General features: G+C 39.6%; 1 protein-coding gene across 2 annotated transcripts in view; it reads left to right on the plus strand.

Moving 5' to 3' along the window:
* Positions 1 to 25,272, plus strand: part of LOC105933367 (GDNF family receptor alpha-1-like) — a 117,343-nt gene extending 92,071 nt beyond the window's left edge. For both annotated transcript variants that reach the window (XM_036126730.1, XM_036126731.1), the window contains 4 exons: positions 16,397 to 16,575; positions 19,858 to 20,030; positions 24,286 to 24,395; positions 25,073 to 25,272. In XM_036126730.1, the coding sequence (XP_035982623.1) occupies positions 16,397 to 16,575; positions 19,858 to 20,030; positions 24,286 to 24,395; positions 25,073 to 25,257 (647 nt within the window). In that variant the 3' untranslated portion in view covers positions 25,258 to 25,272. The remainder of the gene's footprint in view (positions 1 to 16,396; positions 16,576 to 19,857; positions 20,031 to 24,285; positions 24,396 to 25,072) is intronic.
* Positions 25,273 to 25,765: the final 493 nt, after the last annotated feature.

The raw sequence follows: 25,765 nt of genomic DNA on the forward strand, positions 1-25,765 counted from the left end.
TTGGATTTGAAGAGCCTATTTCTTAATTGGTGAACTTCAAGTATGAGCAGCTTATCTTAGTGACATTAAACGTTGTTCCATTAAGATGTAAACGGCTGTTGAAAAGTGACAGAATCGTCATATAAACTTTAGCCATTTCTTGAAGAAGAGAGTCATGGTACTTCCTTCTGAGGGCCGGATCTGTGTGATTGTGCACAGCAGACTTGTCTCTGCATACCAGGTTTTGTATGGACCTCATTTGACCACATGACATAAAAGGAGCTTTGTGAGAAATTAAACAGGTGGATTCTGTCAGCTTATATCACGCCTAAATAGAATTGGAAATGAAAGCACTCTGAATGAGCCACTCTTACAACAATCATGTATGTGCATGAAAGCAGCTTTAGTGGTGATTCAGCTATTTTAAGCTACAGTATACAGTAATTGAACACAAACTAAAACAATCTGAGACGATTTGAACATATGTAGTAATGTATATAACACTTGCACATGAAGTCATCTACCAACACATTAAAGTTGTTTTAGATTATTCTCTCTGATGGGGAACTGATAAACAAATCCATGGAAGCTTTCATATTTATGTAACGGTCTCAGAACTAGTCAGCTTGAATGGCAAGAACATATAAGTTAGGAACATCTCAGTGACACTGCTTCACGGCTCAATGTTTTTTAGTTGTTTTTTTTTTAACTGAGCCTTCTTGTGTCCAACTTAAAACTGAACCAACATTGCCGATCACATGAATCACCAGCAGTATCTGTCATAGGAGAAGTTTAGCCGTTTGTCCAAGTCTAATTTAAAAACACACATATCACTGTTTTCCATCTACCCCATGTGTATGATATAGAGACATAACTGTTTGCTTTATAGCTGTCTTGTAAACATCACACAATGTTCCTCAACCTCTTTCTTAATTGTTTTGTTCTTAACTTTTATTTAGACACTTGTTCACTACACCAACCCATGGTTTACTTTTAGTTGATAAATGAATAAACAGAAGGACAGGACAGCTTATTTGCCCCTATATGTGTGTGTGTGTGTTATAGAGGGAATGGTTTTTGAGTATGCTACACCTCCTTATTACTGATCTTGTCATACTGTTATAGAAAGATGTTTCAAAGCATTAACTAGATATATTTGCTGTATCTAGTTTGACAGTTCAAATAAAGTTGATAGTTTAAAAAAAAAAAAAAGATTTATGTTGGATAATGTTTTCCAAACTTTTTTCTTCAGATGACTTGTTATCCCAGACGTTAAGGCCCAGGCTGTAGCGATGTAAATATTGTGCAGGTTCCAGACCCTGGTCCAGCCTGGGAGCGATGTGGGGGTGGTGTACAGTACAATACTGCACTGGATGTGTTTGTGGACATTATTAAAAAGCCATGTATTCCTGCTGCTCCCAACAGTGGCAGCCTCTACTGACTGCTCTCCACACGGGCAGATGGGTTTATGAAACAGGCATCGCTGAGGATTAATCACTGTGAAGGGCCAAGGCTACTCTTTCCTATGTTCTCCCTGAATTTTGCTTTCTTGAGTTTTATTACTTTACCGTTTTGGTCTGTTGAATGTGCCGCTGTACATCTGGTTCTAAAACAGAAATCAGCACTTATCATGCTTCTGTCCTCACTACATGGCTACCTTTTCTGAATGTCTGCTGTCAGTTTTACTCTCTTTAAAGCAGTATTTTAACTACAGTTTGACATCCCATTGTTTCAGCTAAATCTCCAGTAATGACCCTTTTTTTCCCCCAGAGTTACTGAACAAATAAAACATATGAGGGCCAGTTTGTTTGTATCGCTCCTTAGATCACTTTAACGGCATACTGGTAGTGGGCCAGTACATGTTTCTGTCGGATCAGTAGGGTAGCCTTTAAGGGAGAGGCGTTCTATGGGCCACGGTGTCACCACAGACCTGCAGTAGTATGTCATTGTTTACATCTGTTCCTACACTTGATGTAATACAGCATGAAGCTCTCCAGTTTATTTTGAACTTCTGTCAGAGGCTACATTAAATGGTTTTAAATTTTAGGCTGTTCACTGCTTGAGCATAGACACCCAAGTGAAAACAGAAGGTTTTATTGCAGCAGTCTGAAAACGTGCTAGTGTTTATATTGTACTGACATAGAAACACGGTTTCTGTTGGGTCTCACATGGTCAAAAAAAAAGAGAGGCTTCTACAAACTCTTAAATGACTCCTTTCATGTTTTCTTACATCAATTCATTTATATTATTTTTTTAGTTTGGTGCATTAAAATTAAAACTTTATAGTTACCTCATCCACTATTATCACCAGATTTGACACAGAAATATCAATGGTTGGGAAAAAAAAAAGTCTGGTCTAGGTCTAGGCAAACTCAGAAAAACAGGAGACAAGGCAACGATCAAATAACGGGCAGGCAGGCAGACAGAAACGCTAGATGTGACTCACTGTCACTGGAAGGATTGTAATGATCTGGCAAAGAACAGAGGAGTGAGGCAGGTATAAATGTGGGGAGTGAACAGGTGAACAGAGTAGAAACTAATTACAGGAAAACAGATGGAACTAATCAAAAGAAGGGTAGTGACTGACAGAGAACCAAACTGATTGGTGGTTGGTGACTGGAGACTGACAGGTGAACAGATGTGACTGGCTGGTGACTGCTGACAGGCGAGTGACAAACAAAATGATTGAGTGAGCTGGCAGATTGCTGGCAGGTGACCTGAGCTGACTTAAATGCTGGCGGCTGAATAGTGACAGGGTAAACATAAAAGTCCTCATAAGTCCAAAACCAAACTAAACAGAACCATAACTATGACAGGCATCAGGGAATGGCCCCATAGCAGCGTGGCACTGGGATGATCCTTCATTCAACAATTCTGTTTTAAAGTGCTGACCTTTCAGAAAACATTACATATTCCTGATTAGTGTTTTCTTGGCACTTTTTACAGAGATGCTTTTACTGCGTGGTAATGATGGGAATTGACACATGTCCAAGGATGCACTAACCTGACAAGCCAGATTGATGTTTAGCACACTCCGTTCTGCACATTATCAATCTGGATCTGCTTGAATCTGTTTGGGGAAAGAGGAACAGTCAGCAGAACTATCCGAGCTGATTGGTTGAAGCTACAACTAAAGCCCGCCTACCAAAGGTTGGTTTTAACCAATCACAAATGAAAATGGAAGCAACAGGCTTCCTGAGAAACCAGAAGTCAAGACACTTCTTGTTGTTCTTCTTTCAACGAAGAAATTGTGGATTCTGGTAAAACAGATGTGATAGCAGCAGGTATGTGCGCGTCCTCCTGCACTGCCATGTTTATTTTGGTTCAAGTGTGAGCTTGGCAGCACTTGCTTTCATCACAGCCCGTATGTCCCGCCTTAAACCGTAATACTGCAACCTGATTGGCATGAACCGTTTTTGGTTCGGTCACAAACGGTTGAAGTTGGAGCAGTACAAGATGGATTCTCGTGTGCTGGGGAACGCACAAATACCGCAATAATTCAGCTTGTAGGCAAGGTTGGTGATGCAAAACTTCTTGCCCAAGGTGTGCTCACCTTAAAAAGGCATTGAAATACGTTACAGCTCTGAAATCACGCTTAGAAGCTAATAAACACAAAGATAATTTGTCAGAATTACTGTACAGTGCCTTTAGAGATAAACACTGGTTGTATAAAGGGTTAGAAATGTAATATTGTTATTTATTTCTTGAATCATGTAGATCTTTAAACACAAGGCTTACCTACTCTGCTTACCTGCTTGACTCTACCGCTTTGATTTCACCACCATTCTGGTTTATTTTCAATGAGCATGTCCGCAAACAATTTCTACTGGGAATCGTTTTTTGCGACCAGCTGAGTTTTACCGGTTATTGTCAACATGAGTAGCAGTGAACCTTATACCATAATAGTGTTGAAACTTTTTTTTGGACAAAACTACCTATTAAAATTATTTTTAAGCTGGCTGTTTTAGTTGTGTTAGAAAAAGTGAAATGGGTCTTTGGAGACCTGGTTGTGTGAACAGTTTTTTTTTTAATCAGATTTACCTACTTATGCACTTCTGATTAGTGCTTTTGTACTTAACAGTTCTTTCTAACCAATTCTAAATGTCTCCTCAATTGCACCAAATTCTAATTTGCCAGTTAGCCTGCTAGCCTACTAGCTATTTCATTATTTTTATGATTATTAGCTTTCTTTTCCTGGATGTGTGCTGGTGTGACAATGCTTGGATAATAGAGAGATGAAGATTAACTGATTTGGACTAATTCCTGCTTCAGAATAAGGTGTTACTGGGTGAAATCTAGTTGTGTAATTTTTTTTTTATTTTTTTTTTTACATCCAATCCGTTTAAATGAGATATAAAGAAATACATTTCTAAACAAGCCCATGTAGGGCTTTTCTTCTGTGTATATGGACATGTATATTTTACTGTAACAATAATTTAACAGTAAGACAAGATTTTGCATTTTGCAGTTTAGATTTTCTGATGTAAAAGCACCAATAAAGGTCCCTAAATTACTGTAGGAAATCTATTTTTCACATTGGGAAGGGTCAAAAAACATTGTAACATGATAAATGTTTCACATTAATAATTGTAAAAAATAATTCTCCATTTTTTTTTCTTTGTTTGCCTTATCTGGAAATTCAATTCAATTCAATTTTATTTGTATAGCGCCAATTCATGAAACATGTTATCTTAAGGCACTTTGCAAAGTCAAATTCAATCAAATTATACAGATTGGTCAAAACTTCCATATATAAGGGAACCAGCTCATTATTGCATCAAAGTCCCGACAAGCAGCATTCACTCCTGGAGAAGCGTAGAGCTACAGGGAGAGTCGTCTGCATTGTCCATGGCTTTGCAGCAATCCCTCATACTGAGCAAGCATAAAGCGACAGTGGAAAGAAAAAAAACCCATTAACAGGAAGGAAAATAGGAATGTCTATTAGTTATGAAACTCTGCAACCAGTCGAACTCAACACCTCTGAAACGGTACATCTCCAGCTTTCTTAACAGTATATCAAGGTAGACAGTGTCAAAAGCTTTTTTTTTTATCTAAAAAGACAAAAGTGCATACTTTTTGTTATCAATAGATTCAGGTTTGTTTCCAGTTATTTTTTTTATACCAAGTCCATCACTGCCAGAGCTGTAGATCTATTATTCCAAAACCCATATTGACTGTCTGTCAGCAACTCGTGTTTCTCAGTACAGCTGTCAAATCAATTAATAAGTAGTTTTTAGAACATTTCTGAAAAGTTACATTGTAACAAATGTAATCGCACCATATTGCATCAAATGAATGCAATAAATCGGAGGGAATCCTTGTTGAGTGGTAAATCAAATTTTAGCAAATCAGTGTTTGTTTCTTCATAGTTTCAGATCTTGTCATCAAGATACATGCTGTATCAGGATGAGAAACGGTGATTGCTAACCCTAATGCATAATGATTTCCCCCTTTGCTATCCTTGCTTGCCTTTAGATTGATTCATGTCGGAAGAGCAGCAACCAGATTTTAATCATTCGGCTTTTAGTTTTCACTTTATGGGCAATCAGTTCAGGCAGGGAGAATCAAAAGAGGAACTCGGGTGATGTTCTGCCCGTGTGGGCCTCATTTCAGTTTTTCGATTTGAAGAAAACATTGAACGATTAGATGCGTCCTTTAAAAGCTTGTTGATGTCACGAAGAAGACCGGAGGCCTTCGAAAAGCAATAAGTTAGGACGGGCCGGCATAAAGTTCAGAGTATGAGAACTTTTTTAGCCAGCACACAGCATTTACCCACAGGTTGTATTTCTTCCCTGACCATCAGTTCCAGAACCTATAATCCCACGTTTGAAGGTGAGCAATTTGTAGAAAAAGTTACATTTCAGGCAAGCAAATAAGTTTTAGGTATGAAATTGGAGAAGCTCATGAAGCGCACGGAACATGTTATATATTCAGGTAAGTGCCTCTGTACAGACCTGATTTGTAATGTTAGTGAAGCAGAATGAATGAAATGAGGTGCTGGGCTTTTTTTTTTTTTTTTTTTTTTTTTGGCAGTGGAAGCGCTGAGGTGCAGTTTCAGGAAAATGAAAACAGCAATGGGAGACACAGAAATAATTGTCTTTGGCAGATTTTATTGGAATGCGAGCCAATAAGGTTCAATAAATTCAGGGAAGTTGAAGGGGAAAATTTGTTAGAGTTGAAGAGCAGTTGCGCAGAAGGCAGAGATAGAGGCGGATGAGTGGGAACGAGGGAGAAAGAAAGGCTTCGCACTACAGGGATCAATTACTAGCAACTGTGAGTTATGTCATTTGCTGCAGCCTGTGCCATGTGGCTTTATTGCACTGGGACAGTTGGAGGAAGAGGCAGATTATTAACTACAGAGAAAGTGGCAGAAAGTGAGGTGGAGAAGGCCAACAGAGATTCAGAAAAGCTTTGGAGAAAAAAAAAAAAGGAAACAGGTTTGGGGTTTGGAAAGACAAGAAAAAAGTAAAAGCTAAGAAGGATGGGTAAGCCTTGAGGCTCTTCTTCGACCACTCCTCTCTCTCTCCGTTTCTGCTTGTCTTGCACTTTCAAGTGTGGAGCCCATTAAAGCAGATGGCGGTGTAACTCACCAGTGATGATCAACAGAGTGATGGAGAGAGCAGTTCGGCCAGAGATCTCACGCCGCCCTCATGATGTCCTGCTTTTCTTTTCAGTCTGCTTGATCGGAACGAGGCGCAAAGGAGGAAGTTCGGGTGTAGAGTTGTAGAGTTGTCAAAATCTGCATCCCCGTGCAAAGTACAGGAATAGGTTCTGTTTCGGAGGTGCAGAAGGTAATCAGCTGGTAACCTGAACGAGACGTTTTCAGCTGGCATAGCCTGGACCTGTCCCCCAGCCGGGTCTTCTCTTTCCAATCAGTGACACCGTAGCTCAACGCTAACAGGATTAGAAAACCCAAAGTTCTAACTTCCCAGTTTTAATGAGGTGCTTAAAAAGAATGTTGCAGGAAGAGTTTTGCGGGAGACGTTTATAACGTGGATATAATGTATCCACCTTGCAGATGTTTTGGTGAACTGGACAAGATGATTATTGACCCAGAACCAAATTAATAGTTTGAATAGGTCTTAATGACTGAAAGAGCTTTATAGACTGCCTTGTTAAATCATGTTAGGCACCGTCTGCAAACATTTCTTTCTGTCTCTCTATCCAGGCCCTCATGGTGATCTGGTTTTCGGTTCAGTCTGCTTGATCACAATGAGATGCAGCAAAGTTGATTCAGACATTAAATTCTCAATGTCTGTCCATCCGTCTTACCTACCTACCTACCTACCTACCTACCTACCTACCTACCTACCTACCTACCTACCTACCTACCTACCTACCTACCAACCAAAGCAGATTATTTTTCCTAATAAATTCTTATGCTAGAATAATAAAATGTTTTTTTAATTTACTCTATTAAAAGGCAGAATACATGAACAACTCGTATTTGCTTTGTGTAAGTCTTCAAAGTGATCCGTCTATTGCGGAACACATTTTGGGATTGTGGTGTTAGCAGACGGGAACAAACAGACATGTTTATCTGTTTCACCAGCTTTACAGTTTATTAATGTGACACAAAAATTGCTAAGTATGCAAAAAAGTAACTGGTCAGAGTGCAGTCTTTGTACTCAACCCTTTTAACGAAAAGATTATTCCACCTGATTCTGACTCTCTTTGATTAATTAGCATATCTTTGTTACCCAATGTGGGCCTATGAAAATAAAATAATTAGGGGCTAATTATAAGCAAAAGCTGGAGGTAAAATTTGCTTATTTGAGCATTGATGGCTTTATAATGTGTTGGTCGTGTTTGTTTTAAAGGTTTAATGAGTGAAATGACCAGACTTAGCTGATCAAACTCAAAATGTCATGAAAAGGAGCATCCATGCCCATAAAAGCCCATAAACACAGAACCTTTCTGCATAAAAATTAGAAACATTAGTCGCTGTGCTCCCTTTTGTTCTTTTTACATTTAAATTCACCACGGTGTTCAAACAACAAAGAAATGCATAAATAATTTAATGTTGATTTTTTTGTTGGTCTTTACACAAGCCAGTGCCCTATCCAATGGAGAGCTACATCCAGTCTAGTCGGCGTCTTTTCGCTGTGACGCTCCATTCTGCTGAGTTGTTGAACGCTCTGCTCCTCTTCTATCTTTGACCTCGTGATATTTTCCAGAAAAGTCAGGAAAAAGGTCCTTTTTTATTATTAGAGTATGCACCTTGTCTAGTTGTGACTTTTTTATGTCTTTTGAACCGCTTCTATTGTTGTTGGTGCTTGTTCAGTGTCTGACACACCTTATGCAAGGTCCTTGGAGCCACATTTGCAAACTTTAGGCAAAGACTTTTTGTCATCTTCCCTTTGTTTTAATTCAATAAACATTTTAAAATGACAAAAAGAAATTGCCATTTAAATGTCAAATTACTGGTTGCTAATGTGTGATTAAAATATAATTTTGAATTTCCCAAAATGTAACTCTTTCTTGTAGGTGTATTAAAAGAACGCTACAATCTGAGTGGAGGTTACATAATTAAACATAAAAACAAGCGCATGCCTTATTTTCAGCTATTTTCCTTATTTTGATGCAGTGTTGGCTTAATTTGCTCTTAATGTTGGAGAGATGTGTTGTTTCCAGGAACTTTTAATTTGTTACCATGACTTTCCAATGAGCCACTGGACTGCAGGCTGCACACAGGCGCATATTTATCTGCCACCAGACGCAGTGATGAGGATGGTAAGGGAGGTTAAAAAAAATCTCCTGAGCTAATGTTAGAGAACTACTGCGGAGGGTTAACTTTGGAGTCACTGACTCTCAAACATTAGATGCTATCTTCATGCTAACTGTGTTTTGGGAGTGATCCCTTTTCTGTCCTACCATTAAAACGTTAACCAGGAATTTGCAACAAATTAATGGAGGACTGTTTTAGAAAAGGTAGAAATACAGCGCTCCTTTGGGCTTGTTTCGTTGGAGCTGGTCGCTTGTTTGTCTTCCACTATCTGGCAACACTGGCGGTGGGCACTGCGTGTAATTTGTATTAAACTGCTGCCTCTCGTCGGGCTGTTTAGAGTTTCCCCTTGGGTGGCAGAGGGTTTGTTCTGTAATCCCTCGCTGCCGTGCCACCAGGACAAATAGCTGTATTTATTGCACTTAGCAAACAGAGAGCCGGTGAATTATAGGCACTGGCTCTGTGGCTCAGCACGCAGCCAGTGACTGTCTCCAATGCTGGAGCATGAAGAGTGGAAACAAACACCAGTCAAGTGCTTCCAACTGACCCCCCCCCCCCCCCCCCCCCCCGAACGGCTGGATGTAGAAAGCTTCCTTTAGCCGAGAAGACAAGCGCTGCCGGGAAAACAGTGTGACATTTTAGTGAAAGCAACGCAGATGTCAAATTTCCTCTGAAAACTTCAAACCACAATTAAAATAAAAAAGGGAAGCAGGTAGGGCAGATTGTTTTGGGGTCTCTATACCATAAATACACTATGTTATAGCTAACTTTTTTTTTGTACTGTTGTTAGAAACCCCTTGAAGGCCGATATAAAAGCTGCACCTTACTCCAAAGGGGAATATAAAGGCCAGATGGCAAAGAGATCCAGCAGAAAAAAGAAAAAAAAAAGCTGTAGGAGCCACACGAACAAAGTTGAAGAGATGGATGATGATGATGGGGACGAAGGAAGGGAGCTAATGACTGGTATAGATCCAGAGCTTCGTGCAGACCCGAAAGACAAACGCAGTTACCGGAACTTAAAAGGAAGGCGCTGTGAGAAGGAGGAGGGGAGTTTCAGTCGAGGCAAGGAGTGAGAACGAAACATGAGAGATGATAATGGAAGGGGCAGTGTAGGGGCGTACGAGGATGGGGCAGGTCAGGTTCTAACCGCGCTGTGTCCCATGGCATCTGTAATTAAGCAGAGTATTGGGGTGGGGTAGGGGGGGGGGGGGGGGGTAGCAGCGGCACTGGAGGAAACAGGCGACATGATAATCAATTTGAGACTGAATCGGAAACATGAGCTGCCGGGTGGGGGAGGGGGGGGTGTTGGTGGTTGAGGAGGGGAGGGGCTCGTTCCCCCCCTACCAGGCCTCCAGATGGCCCCGGCCCCAACCGGGTGCGGGCCCTGTCTGAGCATGCAGAATGTATGTTGATGTGTGTGTGTGTGTGTGTGTGTGTTTCTGAGAGACCATGCCATCTGCCAGGAGGGCAACAGGAGTTCAGCTGATGCACTGCTAACACTAGGGGGCGCCATATGGGACAGGCAGAATACTGTATGGATGTATGTTTGTGTACGAGAAGGGAGAATACCCCTCATCCATAGCAGAACGGATAGTTGACCAAACAGATATCAACACCTCTGACACGAGGTCGTGTGGCGGGTATGCGAGCGCTGCTGAGTGACGTTTCTGTCGGTTTGTTACCTAAGAACCGCAAACCTAAAAATTGTAGAACAGTAACAAACAGCAAAATTTAAAGCTGTGCTCTGGATCTCATGGATCGTGTACGGTTCAAGGGGACAATTTGCTCTTTTCTTCCACCCGCCAACTGCGTTTCACAAAAGAAAAAGCTGAAATATGTTCAAATGATCTCCTGCAACTGATGTAATCCATGTGAACATGACACTGTATATGGGCGCTGTTGCTCTTTGTGTTGATATATGCTGAACCAGCAGCTTTTGATGATTAAAGATGGACATCTTTACGTTGTCTTCATTGATCTAAGGAAGGGGTTGTGACTTAAAGCTTCACAAAGAAAATGAATACATTCCATAAAGGGGTGTAGTTGTGGTGCGCAGGGTTCGCTCGTTTCTCATCTCTGGATTTAAAAAAAAAAACAGAGGAGGAGCAGAAAGATGTTTAGAAATGATTGGGCTTTGATGTTAATCACTCAGTGCTTCCAGGATTTTTTATTGTGCTTTAGTCTTCAGATGGATGCCATCCCAGACTGTGTCAGGACTTTTGTTCAAGGTTCATTTTTAAGGCAGACACACACAATGCATGGCCCAACAATGGACAGACATTAAACTTAACGATGGTCTGCTGGGCAACACTGTGCAGATTTGGATTTTTCAAAAAAAAAAAGCATGGAAGGAGACGGATCATCAAGTTCAGAAGTTTGGATGAAATCTGTGAAGAGCCTGGATTGTTTTACTGTAAGACAGCGTTTTACAGCTCTTTCTGTGTCTATATCTGTATCTTTTTCATTGCCAGGCTGTGGAACGGAAATTGACAGAACACCTCAGGTGTTTCGACAAAAAGCGCCTTAAACGCGTCCACATTACCATAAAGAGATCATCTTTATGATAATGTATGATCTGCTTTCCTGCAGGGATGCTTTCAACATATGATAATGGGGAAGGTGTTGGATAAAATCTGATGCTGTCAGAATAGGTGTTATTTTTCTGTGTTTAAAAACCAGCTGACTACTGAATGGACCCCCTGGCTCACATTTGACAGCATGATACAGGACCTGAACAAACTGCTGTAACCAATACATAACCCAAATGCAGCAAGGCAAATAGCTCATCGAGATGAACAGCTTGTTAATGAGGTTTCTAGGGAATTTTAGCAGTTCACTTTTTCTTCAATAAGAAAAAAAAAAAAGTTCTACAAACCTTTTCTTTGTGCTATGCCTCACACATGGATGAGTGTTTTTACTTCTCGGTCCAGGTCAATCGAGCTATAATTCACAGCAAAAAGACAGCCATTGTTTTTACCCACATACAATATTATCCTCCTTATCTGGAAAGCCTAAACATTCTTAGACTATTTACTTCAAAACCATGACACAGCCAATGTAGGTGTCTAATGCTAGTACATCTTGATGCATATTACACACAAGCTAATGACTGAAGTGGTAGCTCAATACTGCGATCAGAATTGTGGTCAGAATTATACAATTTTGCTAATTTGAGCAAATTTCACCCTAAATGTATGTGTTCCATGCATTACCTCTTCTTAATTTAGAATCTTGTTGACAGACAAAGCACGTTTTTGTAAATCCGTAAGCTAGGGGTTGAAAGAAGAGTAGATTTGCAAAAGCACTGGTGGTTTTTTTGTAGAAATGCAATGCTGTTCTTTTTGGAAACTAAAGATAAAGAATGCCCTGATTAGGGCTACAAGATAAGCCACCATATAAAAAACATAAAACAAAATAAAAAAAAACTCAAACTTGAACAAAAACAGTATCCTGTAACAGTTTGTCATAAACTTTTCCCAGTTCTGTTTTAGCATGATACGTTTACATGGACTGGGTCAGAGCAACACTGTCAAGTCCATTTTACGTTGCAGCATCGCTCACGAACTCTCTAAGACACGTGTCTAGTTCAAAAACCTTAACACCAGCTTACGATTGTAGATGATGAAAAACCTGATCTCTCACCATATCAGATCCTTTATTCTTCAGACGGAGAAGCATCTGGTTTTGGCAGATAAGGTATTTGCGAGAGTTGTAACCATACTTGCAGTTTATGGATAAGTCGATACACCCGATTGGGTTCATGAGACTGAGAAGAGGTGAAATTTTATCAATATCTTTAGTAAAGCTGATAATGAAAATTTAAAGGTTTCATAGATCACAGACTGTCTCTTAGACAATGAGGATTCAGTGAGGAATAATTTAGCCCAATTTTGACCTGTACTTATATTGTGTGTCCTAATCTAGATGGTTCTAATGCTAAACAGCACTGGAAGAACACTCTTTTGTTTAGCATATCACCAGCTGTGCTTACAAATCGTCCCTGAAAAGATATATGGGATGTTAAGGCTACGGCTGGTACTCCCATGGTTCTGGCTCCCAAGAAGAAATCCACTAAACCTAATTTACTTAAAGTTACCAAGTGTTTGTCACAATGATTAAAATCCAAAGTCAGGTTTCAAATGAAGTGTTCATAGTGCTAGATCAACTTGTGATCATAGTCTGTGTTCCATGAAGTAACGGCAACGTGTAGTTTTCTAGAAATTGTCAACATTAATCTACTTTTACGGCTCTTTTTACTTAGAGCCTCCTTTGATCCTCCCACTGTCATATGAATATAACCAATGAAGTAATCTTTAAGTTCTAATAACGCAACTGTCTGTAGAAATGTTAGTCTAAGAGTGAAGGGCCGTTATTCTTGTTCATTTTAAACAATGTTTTATGGTAAAATAAGCCTATTCTGTCTTCCCGTGAGTCAAAAGATGTGCAAAAGGTGCAGACAGTTCAACCACTAAAAGGCTTAATTAGACTGCCTGAGATCATCCATGACATTTTAGAACTTCCTTTTATCTACACGTTGTCATCTCAGGTAAAGACATGCGTTTCTTAAATCATCTTATTTCAAAACTGACCAGAGATGGAAATCAGAGACTTACCCATTTATTTAAGCCCTTAAGACTGACATCCCTTAAACGCAACCTTCACAGAAAGTACACACATAAAATAAAACATTTCCTCACACAAAATTGTTTGAAATACAAAGATTATGAAATTGTTTTTTTTTTTTATTTAGTACAGAATTGTTTAGATACATGCATGAAATGTAAATTGGTGAATTTCACAAATTTTCTTTGTAGAAACCATGCTAGTGAAAGAAAAAAGCCAAAACAATGGTTCCTCCTCCATGTTTGATGCATGTTCCAACATGTGGTGTGACAAAAATTAGATTATCAGGCACAATGATGGAAGGTGTTTGGGAGGACAATAAGTAAGTAAAACTTTATTTATATTAGCATATCTCGTAGCTGGCCTTCAAAGGAAACCACTTAGTCTGCTGATCTCAGTGACAGAGGAAGGGAATTCCAGAGTCTTGGAGCCCCAGAAGAGAAAGCTCTGTCTCCTTTAGTTTTCAACTTTGTATAGGGGACAATCTGCAGGTCTTGATCACTAGATCTCAAGGCCCTAAAAAGAGAGCAGGGATGTAATAGTTCAGAGATGTAGATGGGTGTCTGGCCATGCAGGGCTCTCCAAATCAAACCTAGGATCTAGGATAAGATCAAACCTGTGGCTAGGTATGGACACATAATGGATTTTGTCATTATGACAACCTCTGTGAGACATAATTCCCTTTTTTAAAATAGATGTCTGTTGAGGATTGGGGACCAGGTAGATATCTCGCTGTGGGGATATTCCAGTGAATGACTAGTCAGAGGTGGGACAGAACAGCACTTCTGCTATTTAAAAACAACTTCAATCCCAAATGTCACAGCAGTTCATGCAAACACATTCTGTAAACTTCAAACTCCCTTTCACATTTGCGTCGGACGTTTTTTTAAGTCGAAATCTGCGAAAGCTGTATGGACAGCAAAGTTAATGAATATATGGTAAACATTATCTCTTATAAAAGTAAAGCAGTGTACAAAAACAACAAGACTATAGAAGTTTAAGTGAATGATACTGAGTACTGAATTTTACCATCCCTTACTCTTCCATCAGACTGAATAAAATACACGTAACACATTCAATTAATTTAAATTAAAAAAAAATAATACTGTTTCTTTATGGCACACTGTGGGGATCCTTCAGCTTGAGGGATGCATTCTCCGACACGTTACAAAATTAGAAAGGAAATGTCCCATAACATGGATTGATTGTGCTGGTCTTGAGACTCACAATAGGCCCTTATATTTCCATATTACATTTACCATGGCTTTACTTTCAAAGGAAAAGGGTCCTGGCCTGAGGGCTGGACGTTTTAAGAAGCCTGGGCTTTGCTTAAAGGTAGAGTGAACGATTTTTTTCCAGAAATGTAGGTAAGAAATGCCCAGTCCCCTTTCTGAATAACTGCACGTACGCGTGGCAGAGAATAACCTATAAAAACTCATTTTGGTGTGATCAAAAGTCCCTGGTATTGTATTTAACAGAAGCTGCACCAGGACTGTTGTAGCTTATATCCTGGTCTGATACCATCTCTCTCTATGCTGTGGAATGGAAATGGCTGGAACTAATCTCTGCACAGGATTTGTACTCACCGAACCTGGATTACCCACCTCTGCACAACCCACATGAACCTACACTACATCGCGTTAGTCGGACACACACAGCCGACAGGTGTTTTCAAGATATTGCGAGTTTTAGTGGACGTAACGATGCTGAGCTAAGGCCTCTATTGTATGGAGGACCAAGTCTTCCATATTTAAAAATAAATACAGAAATAAATAAATGCTCAATAAATAAATAAACATACAATTAATTGCCACCAAATTAATAAATGTAGGTAGAAATTAAATTATACAGTGAGACATAAATGTATATATCTCTTTTAATTAGCTTCTTTATTTATTCGCCTTTGTAATAATTACCATATTTATTTTTTGTCCGTTATAATCTTCTACTTCATTTATTAATTACTTATTTTCAAGTATTTATTTATTGAGCATTTATTTATTTCTGTATTTATTTCTAAATATGGAAGACTTGATCCTCCATACTAGTGTGTCTCGTTTTTAAACCGATTATACTGTCTTCTTTAAAAGGCGACGAACCTCAAAGATGACCCCATTTTTGCCATTGTATACAGCTGATGGGCCGCTCACATTAACTGGTCAGAACAGTAATTCTTGTGTTTAGACAAGCACAATCCTCTGAAAGTATTAGTATGATACAAAGTTGTGTATTTCTGAAGCCTCGGGACTCGAGAACAAACCGAATTCTTATGGAAAGAAAAGAAAGCTACAATACGAGTAGATGGCTTTGGATCTTCTCTCTCACAAAGCATACTGCATCCAAACCGTCATCAATCCTCTTAACTCTTTCTCCCTCTCGTCAACACATTGTTTCGTATCAACAGCCAGCTCAGTCTAACACATCGCTCCCGTTAGGTAGCTCAACTACAAGAGCTTGCGGTTTACGCCTCGGCCGTCTGCTGCCCTCCTTCTGCATGTTTGTCATGTCGAGCTTTCCCCAATTTAATTGACGCTCGTTTTCGCTCCACTTACACGGAAAAAAAAACAAAAAAAAAAACAACTTCAGGAGTGGGAGTAGTCTATGAAAATGTTAATTAATGGTGGATTGGGGAGAACACAGGCAATTAGTGCTAGCTGACAGATAAGCAGGGCTGTGTTCGGGATGCTGATGACTATAGGAGCTCTACGGTGACGCATCACTTTAAGTGATTTGCAAACATAACAATACAGATGGGAGTTTGGGGTGTGGGGGTGGGGTGAAGTTTAGACTTTTTGAGTTTTTTTTGGTGCATGGACAAAGAATCATTATGCTGCTGTTTAATTCTCTCTCTCTGTCTTTCTCCACTCTACTTTACAGCTTTGGGTTTTGAACTGCTTTTGTTCTGTTAAGAAAGGATCTGTGGTTTGCCACATTCTCTGAAGGCTGTGTATCTAACTCGTTTAAATAATTTATTAAAAAAAACGAATGTTTCTTGTAAAAATCTAAATATGTAAAACAGTCAATGCATCAGATCGTCATTGTGATCCTCTTGTCTCCTCGTGCCTGCAGGTGAGCCGGCGGTGGCCCGAGAGAACAACTGCCTGACAGCCGCTAAAGCCTGCAACCTCAACGACACGTGCAAGAAGTACCGGTCGGCCTACATCAGCCCCTGCACCAGTCGCGTCTCCACTGCCGAAATCTGCAACAAAAGGAAGTGCCACAAGGCCCTGCGTCAGTTCTTTGACAAGGCAAGTCTTTTCTGACACTAAATGCAGGCCAACGGTTATGGAACAAAAGTTTGATGTCCACCACCAAGAAATGTTTTTTTTTTTTTTAAAAAAGAAGAATCTTCTGCAAGTAGATAAATTAGAGAGCCTGTCAAAACTTAAATTGAACTGCAGGCCTTCTTTTGTTTGGTAAGGCTGTGATTTTCAAGCGCAACGTTTTTGCTTTCTTTTTCATTTTCTAAAGTGACGAGGAGCTTTGTATTGCCAGTCCAGCCTCCTTGATGTTCAGCAGTATAAACTTGCTGATGATTAATTAAAAAAATAAAAAGCTGCAAAGAATGCACAATGTTGGTAATGTTAGACTGGGGTATTTTTTATTATTTCTGTGATTTATCAAACCTAAAGAGCATCTGTTTTTTGATTTACCAACTGATCAATACTGTTTGTGTTCCGTCGCTGTTGCTGTCTACAATACATTTCTACCTTAGCTCATTTATGTTGTTTTTTCTGGTTGAAGTTGATTAAAACATAAGCATATTGACAAAAATTACTTATTCAGTTATTACAACTGATGTATAAAGTGATTTTACCCGATTGATAAAGCTATATACAGTGCCAGCAAGAGGTTTACACACATCCATCTATATGGATGTCTTTATTTTGAGGTTTTAGCTTTATCTTTGAGCTGTTCCTTTCAAGGGGCGCACTGCGTTTAAATCATTCAGCAAAACAAAGATATAAGAACTGGGTGCACACATTTTAATTTATTATGGATTTTCTTATATTCTGCTGTAGTAAAAATTTACAAACAGGCCCAAATATTCACCTGTTTGTAAATATTCATGTTTAGTTTAACAACCCACAAGGGGTTTGAAAGAAATAAGCAGCAACCTATTGTTTATGCCTGCTTATCCTCGTGGGGGTCATAAAAGCAGGTATGTGTGGGGGTCCTGGCTTGGACTCAGCTTTGAAGAATAGTACACAACATTTAGAAGACATTGAGGTTTTGTCTTTCGGCATACCCTTTGAGAAGCTTAGGGTTAACTGACATTGTTCATTCCACTACTATTCTTGATTGCCGTTTTGGATTATTGTCCGGTGGGAACGCTCGTGTCCAACTTTTAATCATCTGACCCAAACTGATATACATGAAAGTAAATTTGTCAGAATGTCCTGGGTCAATCCAGGAACTTCCTAGCAGATGCTTTAACTCCAGTGTCACTGTGGACAGTGTAGTGATCTGTACATAAATAGGGACTGAGAAGCTACCAACATTGAAAATATAAGCTTTATTTTCAAATAACACAAAAAAATAGCTTTTTGGCTAGAGTTAGAAAAAGTATGTTTGTTGTCTAAGGTTCAGTAGCATTATGGGGATACCCCATATCTGATCAATGTATAGACTACACACAAAGTCAAACTTGTTTCCAATGCTGGTTGGACTCCACCATGCTTGCCCCCTCCAAAGTGTAGTTGTTAGGAGGAGGGCGTCTGGTTTTGGAACCTAGGAGCCTCATCTTGTCTTTTGGCAGATGATGTTGGTCTTTTTACTTATTCAAGCCATGGCCTTCAGGATGAACTAAACCCATCGGAGTGTGAAGCAGCTGGGCTGAGCGTTAGCAATTCTAAATCTGTGGCCATGGTGTCTTGACTGGCAAAAAGATGGATTGGTCCTTTTGGGATGGAGATCAGCCTCTGCCTCAAATCAAGGGTATCAAGTGTATAGATGGATCCTGTTTTTGTAGTGAAGAAAGAGCTGAACCACGTAAGTTCATAAGATAAGATATATCGCAATTCAAAGAATGGGATCCTGGATACAAGCGGCTGAAATTAGCTTCATGCATTAGGTGTCCTGACTGTGCCTGGGAAATAGGGTGAGAAGCTGTATCATGCCGGAGCAGCCTAAAGTAGAGCCACTTCATATCCATAGTGAAAGGAGTTAGTTGAGGTGATTTGCCCATTTGATCAGGATGCCCTTTGGGTGCCTCCCTTTCGAGGTTTTCTAGCCACTTTCCCCTGGGAGAAGACTCCAAGGTAAACCTAGAACGTGCTAAAGGGACTATATATGTATTCTGTCCTGGGAATGTCTCCTCCAGAATGAGCTGGAGAGTGTCACTGTGTAGAGGGAAGTCTTGGTTCCCTTAGTTGACCAATCATACCAGCACACCAATCTTGGATAAGTGGAAGACAATAGATGGATTTAAGGAGGGACATTTGAACCTATGAAAAATTGTTGTCAAGTATGATGGTGGTAACCTTGTGCCCTGGTATTGTTTTAATACCAGTGTATACTTTAGATGCAATACAGAAACAAACTTCAACTTAAATTAATATTTTGTCAGACTTACACATAGCTGGATTTTCGCATGGCACAATGACCACAGACTCTCATCAAGCCTTGTTCTAGGATAGATAAAAGTCTGAGATTAACCCTATCATACTGGCAATTTATGTAGTACTTTTAACAACAGGGTTTGTGGCAGTAAATGAACCAATTGAAGAAGCTCTACCATTCCTAATACAAAGAGCGATCAAATACCCTGCAAGAGGATTGTGGATGGCTAAAAAACATGTGGTTTATCTCCAACTTGTCAGGGGACATTTAACCAAACATTCATTGTGGTGTACCTTTTTGTTCAAGACTGTCTGGAGTAAAGAAAATTCACAATATTGTCTAGTCCGCAAAAAAAAAAAAAAAAAAAAAATGGTAATTTTCAGAATAATTCCATTATGATATAATAACGTTCCAATTAGTTTCGCAATAGCTGCAGATTGTTCTGACCTCACGCCTGTGATGAGTGTATGTAATACCAATGTCACACTACTGGATATATGCATAGAAGTTGCAAATATCCAAAGATGGTTTACTCACCTCTGCATGCCAGATACTTGAAACCCATAGTAAAACATGACGTACATTGTGATTAGTTTGGCTGAAAAATATCTAATAACTTTCCAGTTGTGTAAAGATCATTAGAAAAATGGCAACGATGACACAATGACATCATAGCAACAGTGACGTACTCCTTCCTGTCTCAGTTTCATGCTGAATCCCATGTTTTTTTGGGAACAAACGCAATACAGATACTTCAAAGATGTTCCATATAACCTGTTTCATGTACTCATGTTTAGACCTACAATCTGGGTGACTGCAGTTAAAGTAAATTATATGGTATATTTTTAATTTCTCCATTATGAAAAAACATCTTAGGATAATCCAAAGAACACAGCCTGTGAAGCAGAAACCTCATGGAAACAGTGTTAGTCAACTAAAAATAAAACTGTTTCTCTTTTGCCACGCAGGTTCCTCCAAAGCACAGCTACGGCATGCTGTTCTGCTCATGCCCTGTCAGCGACCAGACAGCATGCTCTGAACGCAGGCGTCAAACCATTGTCCCTGTCTGCTCGTACGAGGAAAAGCAGACGCCAAACTGCCTGGAACTGCAGGCCTCCTGCAAGACCAACTACATCTGCAGGTTGGAAACAAGAATTCTGCTTATGCTTTAAGGATTACTTTGGTTAGTGATGGCATGGAGGAAAAGATGCAACAGGCAACTGGTTTTGACACTGATATGGTGTTTCTTTGTTCCAAACATAAGTGTCTGTCTTTTCCTTCACTGGATTGCTTTATTTTGCATTTTAAGATAAAGCAGCAGTTGGTCCAATAAGCAAGAATGAGGTAAAAATCTTTAAACAGCACTCTGATTGACACAAACTCTGCTGTTGTGCTTTTTTCAGTTCAATTAAATTTCATTCCCTACTAACATTTGTTTGGACAAGTTGTTTCTCTCAAAACTGACATGCTTTGGTTGAAGTTTTTTCACAATTTATGCACTTTAAATCACCACCCCTGTGTCAGGATTCTCACTAATATGAGTCAGGAGGAAATTAGATATTTTAGGTGTTCTGCCTTTTAGTTTTCTGGCATTAAAAAAGAACAGTAAAGGGAGAAAACCTTGTCTTTAAGCTTTCTGCAGTGTGGGGTCCAACACCCCCACTTTTGTTACATAGTTAATTTCCCTTAAGCAGGATGTGAGTTGTTACTGAATAATTTTAAATTGCTGATTTTAATCCAAATTAGGAATTCCCGGATGTGTTCAAGGTCCAAATCAAGGCTTTTTTACTTTAATGGGTATCAGGATCCCTAATTAAACTCGATTCCTGATTTTGCTGCTGTCCTGACAGCCATACTCACAGGCAAACCAAGCAGCAAAATGAATTTGGATGATTTTAAAGAACTGTGGCTTGTTTTCCTGAGCATGGTATGAAAAGTGTTATTATTGGATGTTAAGTTATTTTGATGACATAACAAATCTCAGGTTTCCCTTATGATGGCTTTTTAAAATTGTGTTGACAATGTGAATCAAATCCCATTCAACGGAGGAATCATTTTGATTGAAACATGACATTTCTCAAAAAACACACCCAAGCCTAACAGCTTTTAATTATCACACGCTAAACATAATTATTTCCAAATGTTGTAAGAGCACAAATGTCCAGTGGAGCTCTGGTATCACATGAGACTGTTAAAACCACCATGAAAGAAAGGTGTTGCACTTTTTTTGGTGTTAATAGAAATTCCCTCTTTGGATGCAAACACTGAGATGGTATTCAGACCTGTAATCGCTATCAATGGTACTACAATCCCTGCTTACAGGTGCTAATAACAATAACTCAGGTATGATACAGCAGCGGATCAATACTGCTAGCATGCTTCATGTTAAGATAAATTTAGGCCCAAAATTAGCACTTAATGTCGAATATGGAAACTTTTTTAGGAATGCCAGTTCATGCTTAAATTGCAGCATTGAAAGTAAAGACCAGTTAGGATCCGATACATCAACACTGCATTCAGTAATTACACAATTATACCCCTCTTTACCTTAGACAGCAGAAATAACCTGTCTCCTTAGTGCTTAACTTACATCTTAATTCTCAGAGTCACACCTGTCGCTGAGCAACACAGCAGTCATTATCCTGTAGTACGAGGCAGGAAAGAGTAATTCAGTGATGGGTATCTGACATCACCCTCCCTGGATTGTGTATGAATGTTGACGCATGCTCTACGGGGGCCACGTTCAATCCTAACGTGGGTCTGTTGGATTAAAGGGAAGCATTAGACATCAGAAATGATCTCTGTTCAGACTGCAGCCTCTGGTTTTCCCTCCCCTTCTTGCCTCTCTGTCTTCTTAACAGCAGGCAGCATGACAGCCATAAATTCCCATTGCAAAATTTTTCACTCTTCTCTCAATCTTTGGCTTTTTTTTCTCTCTCTCTCTCTCTCTCTCTCTCTCTTTCTCTCTCTCTCTCTCTCTCTCTCTCTCTCTCTCTCTCTCTCTCTCTCTCTCTCTCCATGGCGCTCTCGATCCATCAGACATATGCTGAGGGCTGAACAACAGGTCTCACCGCAATGCAGCTTCCTCCCAGTCCATTTGTCAGTTAGCAGGGATAGATTAAAGCCATGCATTTCCACAGGCTCCCGCAGCATATGTCAGGTCTGCTATACTGGCTGCTGTTACGCTCACTAAACACTCCTCTGCTCTGCTCCAGATTGGCGGGATTAGATGCATCATGCTGGATGATCTGGTCTATACTTACAGCTGATTGCTCTTGCAGCTTTTTTTTTTAAAAAAAAAGTAAAAATATGTGATTATAATCATGCAGAAAAGAGTTGACTATGCTTTTATTTTGCTTCAAAGTAGCCACAGTTTATAACAGTTTTGTTTGAAGTGACTTTTGCTTTCTGAGCATTGTTTATATATAGAGTTGCAATCAAAAATATCCAACGCCCTCAGCCTCGACAGACATTTTAGTGGCGTGGATGACAATAAATTACTAAAACACCTTATTGCACAACAACAAAAAATATTGAGACATATTTAAGTTATTTTGACATCAAAATCTTTGAAATTGAAATAAAATATATAACTCCTAACACGTGCGTGCGCAGTATCATCCAAACCTCAACTTTAGTATTTTGTGGAGCATCCTTTAAGTTTTATAAATTCCAACAAATGGTTTTGAGAAGTGCTGACAAACTTCCCGCACCTCTTGACAGGAATGTCTGCCCATTCTTCACTCGTAAAAGCTTCTAGCTTGTTGACGTTTGATGGGTTCCTTGTTGCAGCTGCATTCTTTAAATCCCGCCAAAGATGTTCAATTGGATTTGAATCTGGTGAAGGACAAGGGCCCTCCAGGACACTCCTTGATGTTTTTCTTTTTAACCACGTTTTTTTTTTTTTTTTTTTTTTTTACTTAGAGGTGTGCTTGGGATGGCCGTCTTGCTGGAAAGTGCAGTGATCACAGAGGTTTAATTTGTTTGTTTTTTCTTTTTAAAAAAAAGTTTTATTTTGTTGACAGAAGTTCACATGTTCCTCTTCAAAATGCCGTGATGCCCATGCAGAAGGTAGAGATTGCCAGTTCCTGCCACAGACAGACAGCCCCACATCATCAATGATCCACCTCCATGCTTGACTGCAGGGCTGCTCTTCTGCCAATCCTAAGCCTGGTCTTTCACACGGCTAACACACCACTGATCCATATGTCCAAACAATTCCAGTTTGGTTCCCCAAAACTCTGTAGTCCTATCCAAATTCCATCTTTGCTTGTTCTACTCGACCTGATGTTCCTTTTGGCCAAGAGTGGAGTGCGTCTAGGAGTTTAACTATGAAGTCCTTTTTTTAAGCTGTGCATGCCTTAGGGTTGCCACTGAAGCACTAGTACCAGCCTCCGTCATGTCATCCTGTAGGTGCCTTGCACTCCCACAAGGGTTTTTCTTAGCTGTCCCGACTAAATAGCTATGATCTCTCTGTGAAAGTTTGGGCTTTCTTCTACAGCCAGGCAGATTTGCTGCCGATCATAAGGTTTCAAATTTCTTATAATGCTCCCAATGGTGTCTCTTAAAATATTAAATCTTTTGGAAATTTTCTTATACCCAAAGCCCTTCAGGTGTAATGAAATAATCTCCTTTCTCAGTTTTTCTGGAAGCTCCTTTGTTTTTTGTTTTTTTCAGGACTGCAACACACCTTGATACCATCACTGGTATTAAAAACAAAACTGACAATAGTATCTAGAGGTTGAATAATTGTGCCGGTGGCTGCCTTACACAAAAAATGTAGTGTTACACACAAACACTACATCGTGCATTTTCAATATTGCCTTTATGGATCAGTAAACTTCTAAGGAATTCATCCAAAGCAGAATCTTTCTCTTGGAAGAAACTTGAATAATAATAATTGAATAATGATTAAAACTTTCATTTTCTCCTCCATAGCATTTTGATGACGCAAACGTAAAACAAAAAACTGAGCGTAGCTTTTGTTACTGGTAGAAAACACATCCTAATCTCTCGATTTTCTGGAAGGAAAAAGGGGAGCACCATCTCAGTGCCTGGGGATACTAACTCCTCATTGACCGTGCATGCATAAAACCAATAGGAAAGTTCTTCTGGGGGCCACTGGCATACACTGGCAATATATAAACTTATAAATAAATTTTTATATATATATATATATATATATATATATATGGTGCATTTACAATCCTCTTTCCTCATTTTCAAATCAGGAAAGGCATGGATCTTTGCTTGTTTGTTATTTGTATGTAATTTCAGGAAATAACTCAGCCAAAGCAAACGGAAGATGGTCATCTTACTCTTAACTCTCCTATGGGCCATGTGGAAATCTCGTTGGATCTCTGATTGTTTCTGGATGTGTGTGTTTTTTTTTTTAGGTCCCGACTGGCTGACTTCTTTGTTAACTGCATGTCAGAGCCTCGCTCGCTGTCAGGCTGTCTGAAGGAGAACTACGCTGACTGCCTCCTGGCTTACTCTGGCCTTATTGGTGAGTCTACACGTTATAGCTAATTTCACCTTTTTCGTTGATGGTCGCGGTCTGTGTTCTGTGTCAAGTAGTCAAGTTAATTAATGTCTCAGTTTGACTGACTTCTTTATGCTTCCGACAGCAAACATAAGTGGAAATTTGTTGAGGTTAAACCTTCTTTGAATCAATGCAAACTGTCAAATAATTTAGCATTTCCTACAAGTGACCACACCAAGCCCCAGAATATATATATATATATATATATATATATATATATATATATATATTTCCACACAGTGCCAATTTATTCTGCCTACTGCAAAACAAAAAAGCCCTTATTGGTCAGCATCCAGCTCAAGGGAACAATCCATTGGGGGAGTGAGAAATCACTGACTGAAGCTATTTGCTTTCCCTCGCTGAGAGAAAAGGCTATTCTTCACTTCAGCCTCTCTGCATTCTGCTTCCTCTGGTTGTTACCCTCAAACATGAAGTTAAAAGAAATGAATGTAGCAATGAATAACTTTGTTATTCATTTATTATTGAACACAAAATGAGAAAGTCTTTAGAACTGTTGGAAATGCTTGTTTTTGACACTCAGCAGCGCATTGCGTTTTGACTTCGGTCAGAACCATTGTTCGTCGTCACATTTATTGCCATGCCTGAATTCTTCAAGGAATCCTTGTTTCCACCTGCTGCAGGCACCGTGATGACCCCCAACTACCTGCGCTCCCCCAAAATCAGCGTCTCTCCCTACTGCGACTGCAGCAACAGCGGCAACAACAAAGACAACTGCGACAAGTTCACTGAGTTTTTCACAGAGAACACCTGCCTCCGTACGTTTTCCCTCCTTCTCAAACTGCCATTCACTTGTATTCAGTTTTAAACCTGACTGTCGCTTTATGGTGTTTTCTATTTTCATCCACTCCTCTCCCTTGGTCTTTAACCTGCTATGCACTCATATCCATTCTCTTAATTACTCCTCCAAACCAAAAATATGCCTTTGCAGAGGTTGTGTTATTTATCCCACAGCACGGAGAAACCAGTCTGACTGCATCGCAGTGTCTCTCTGTGTGTTTTGTACTTCTGTGCTCCTGTTTGTGTGCCTTAAAGCTGTTCTGAACCGCTCTCATGGTTTTCCACATGCAGAAAATTTTATCTAATACATCTTATACACAAGCTAATTCTGTTTTGGAAAAAAATTGTAGGCACACTTGTAAATCCCCACCATTTTCTGTATATGTTAAACAAACCACTGGTGCCCTGGATCTAATCAAATTCTTGCGTCTATATTCAATATCTATCCATCCATCCAATGCCCTTCCTTGCAAGGTCACAGATGGCTGGTGCCTAACTCCAGTGTTCAATTGGAAAGAGGTGGGGTACACTTTTGT

This window comes from Fundulus heteroclitus, chromosome 22, assembly GCF_011125445.2.
Source record: "Fundulus heteroclitus isolate FHET01 chromosome 22, MU-UCD_Fhet_4.1, whole genome shotgun sequence".
Classification (NCBI taxonomy): Eukaryota; Metazoa; Chordata; class Actinopteri; order Cyprinodontiformes; family Fundulidae; genus Fundulus; species Fundulus heteroclitus.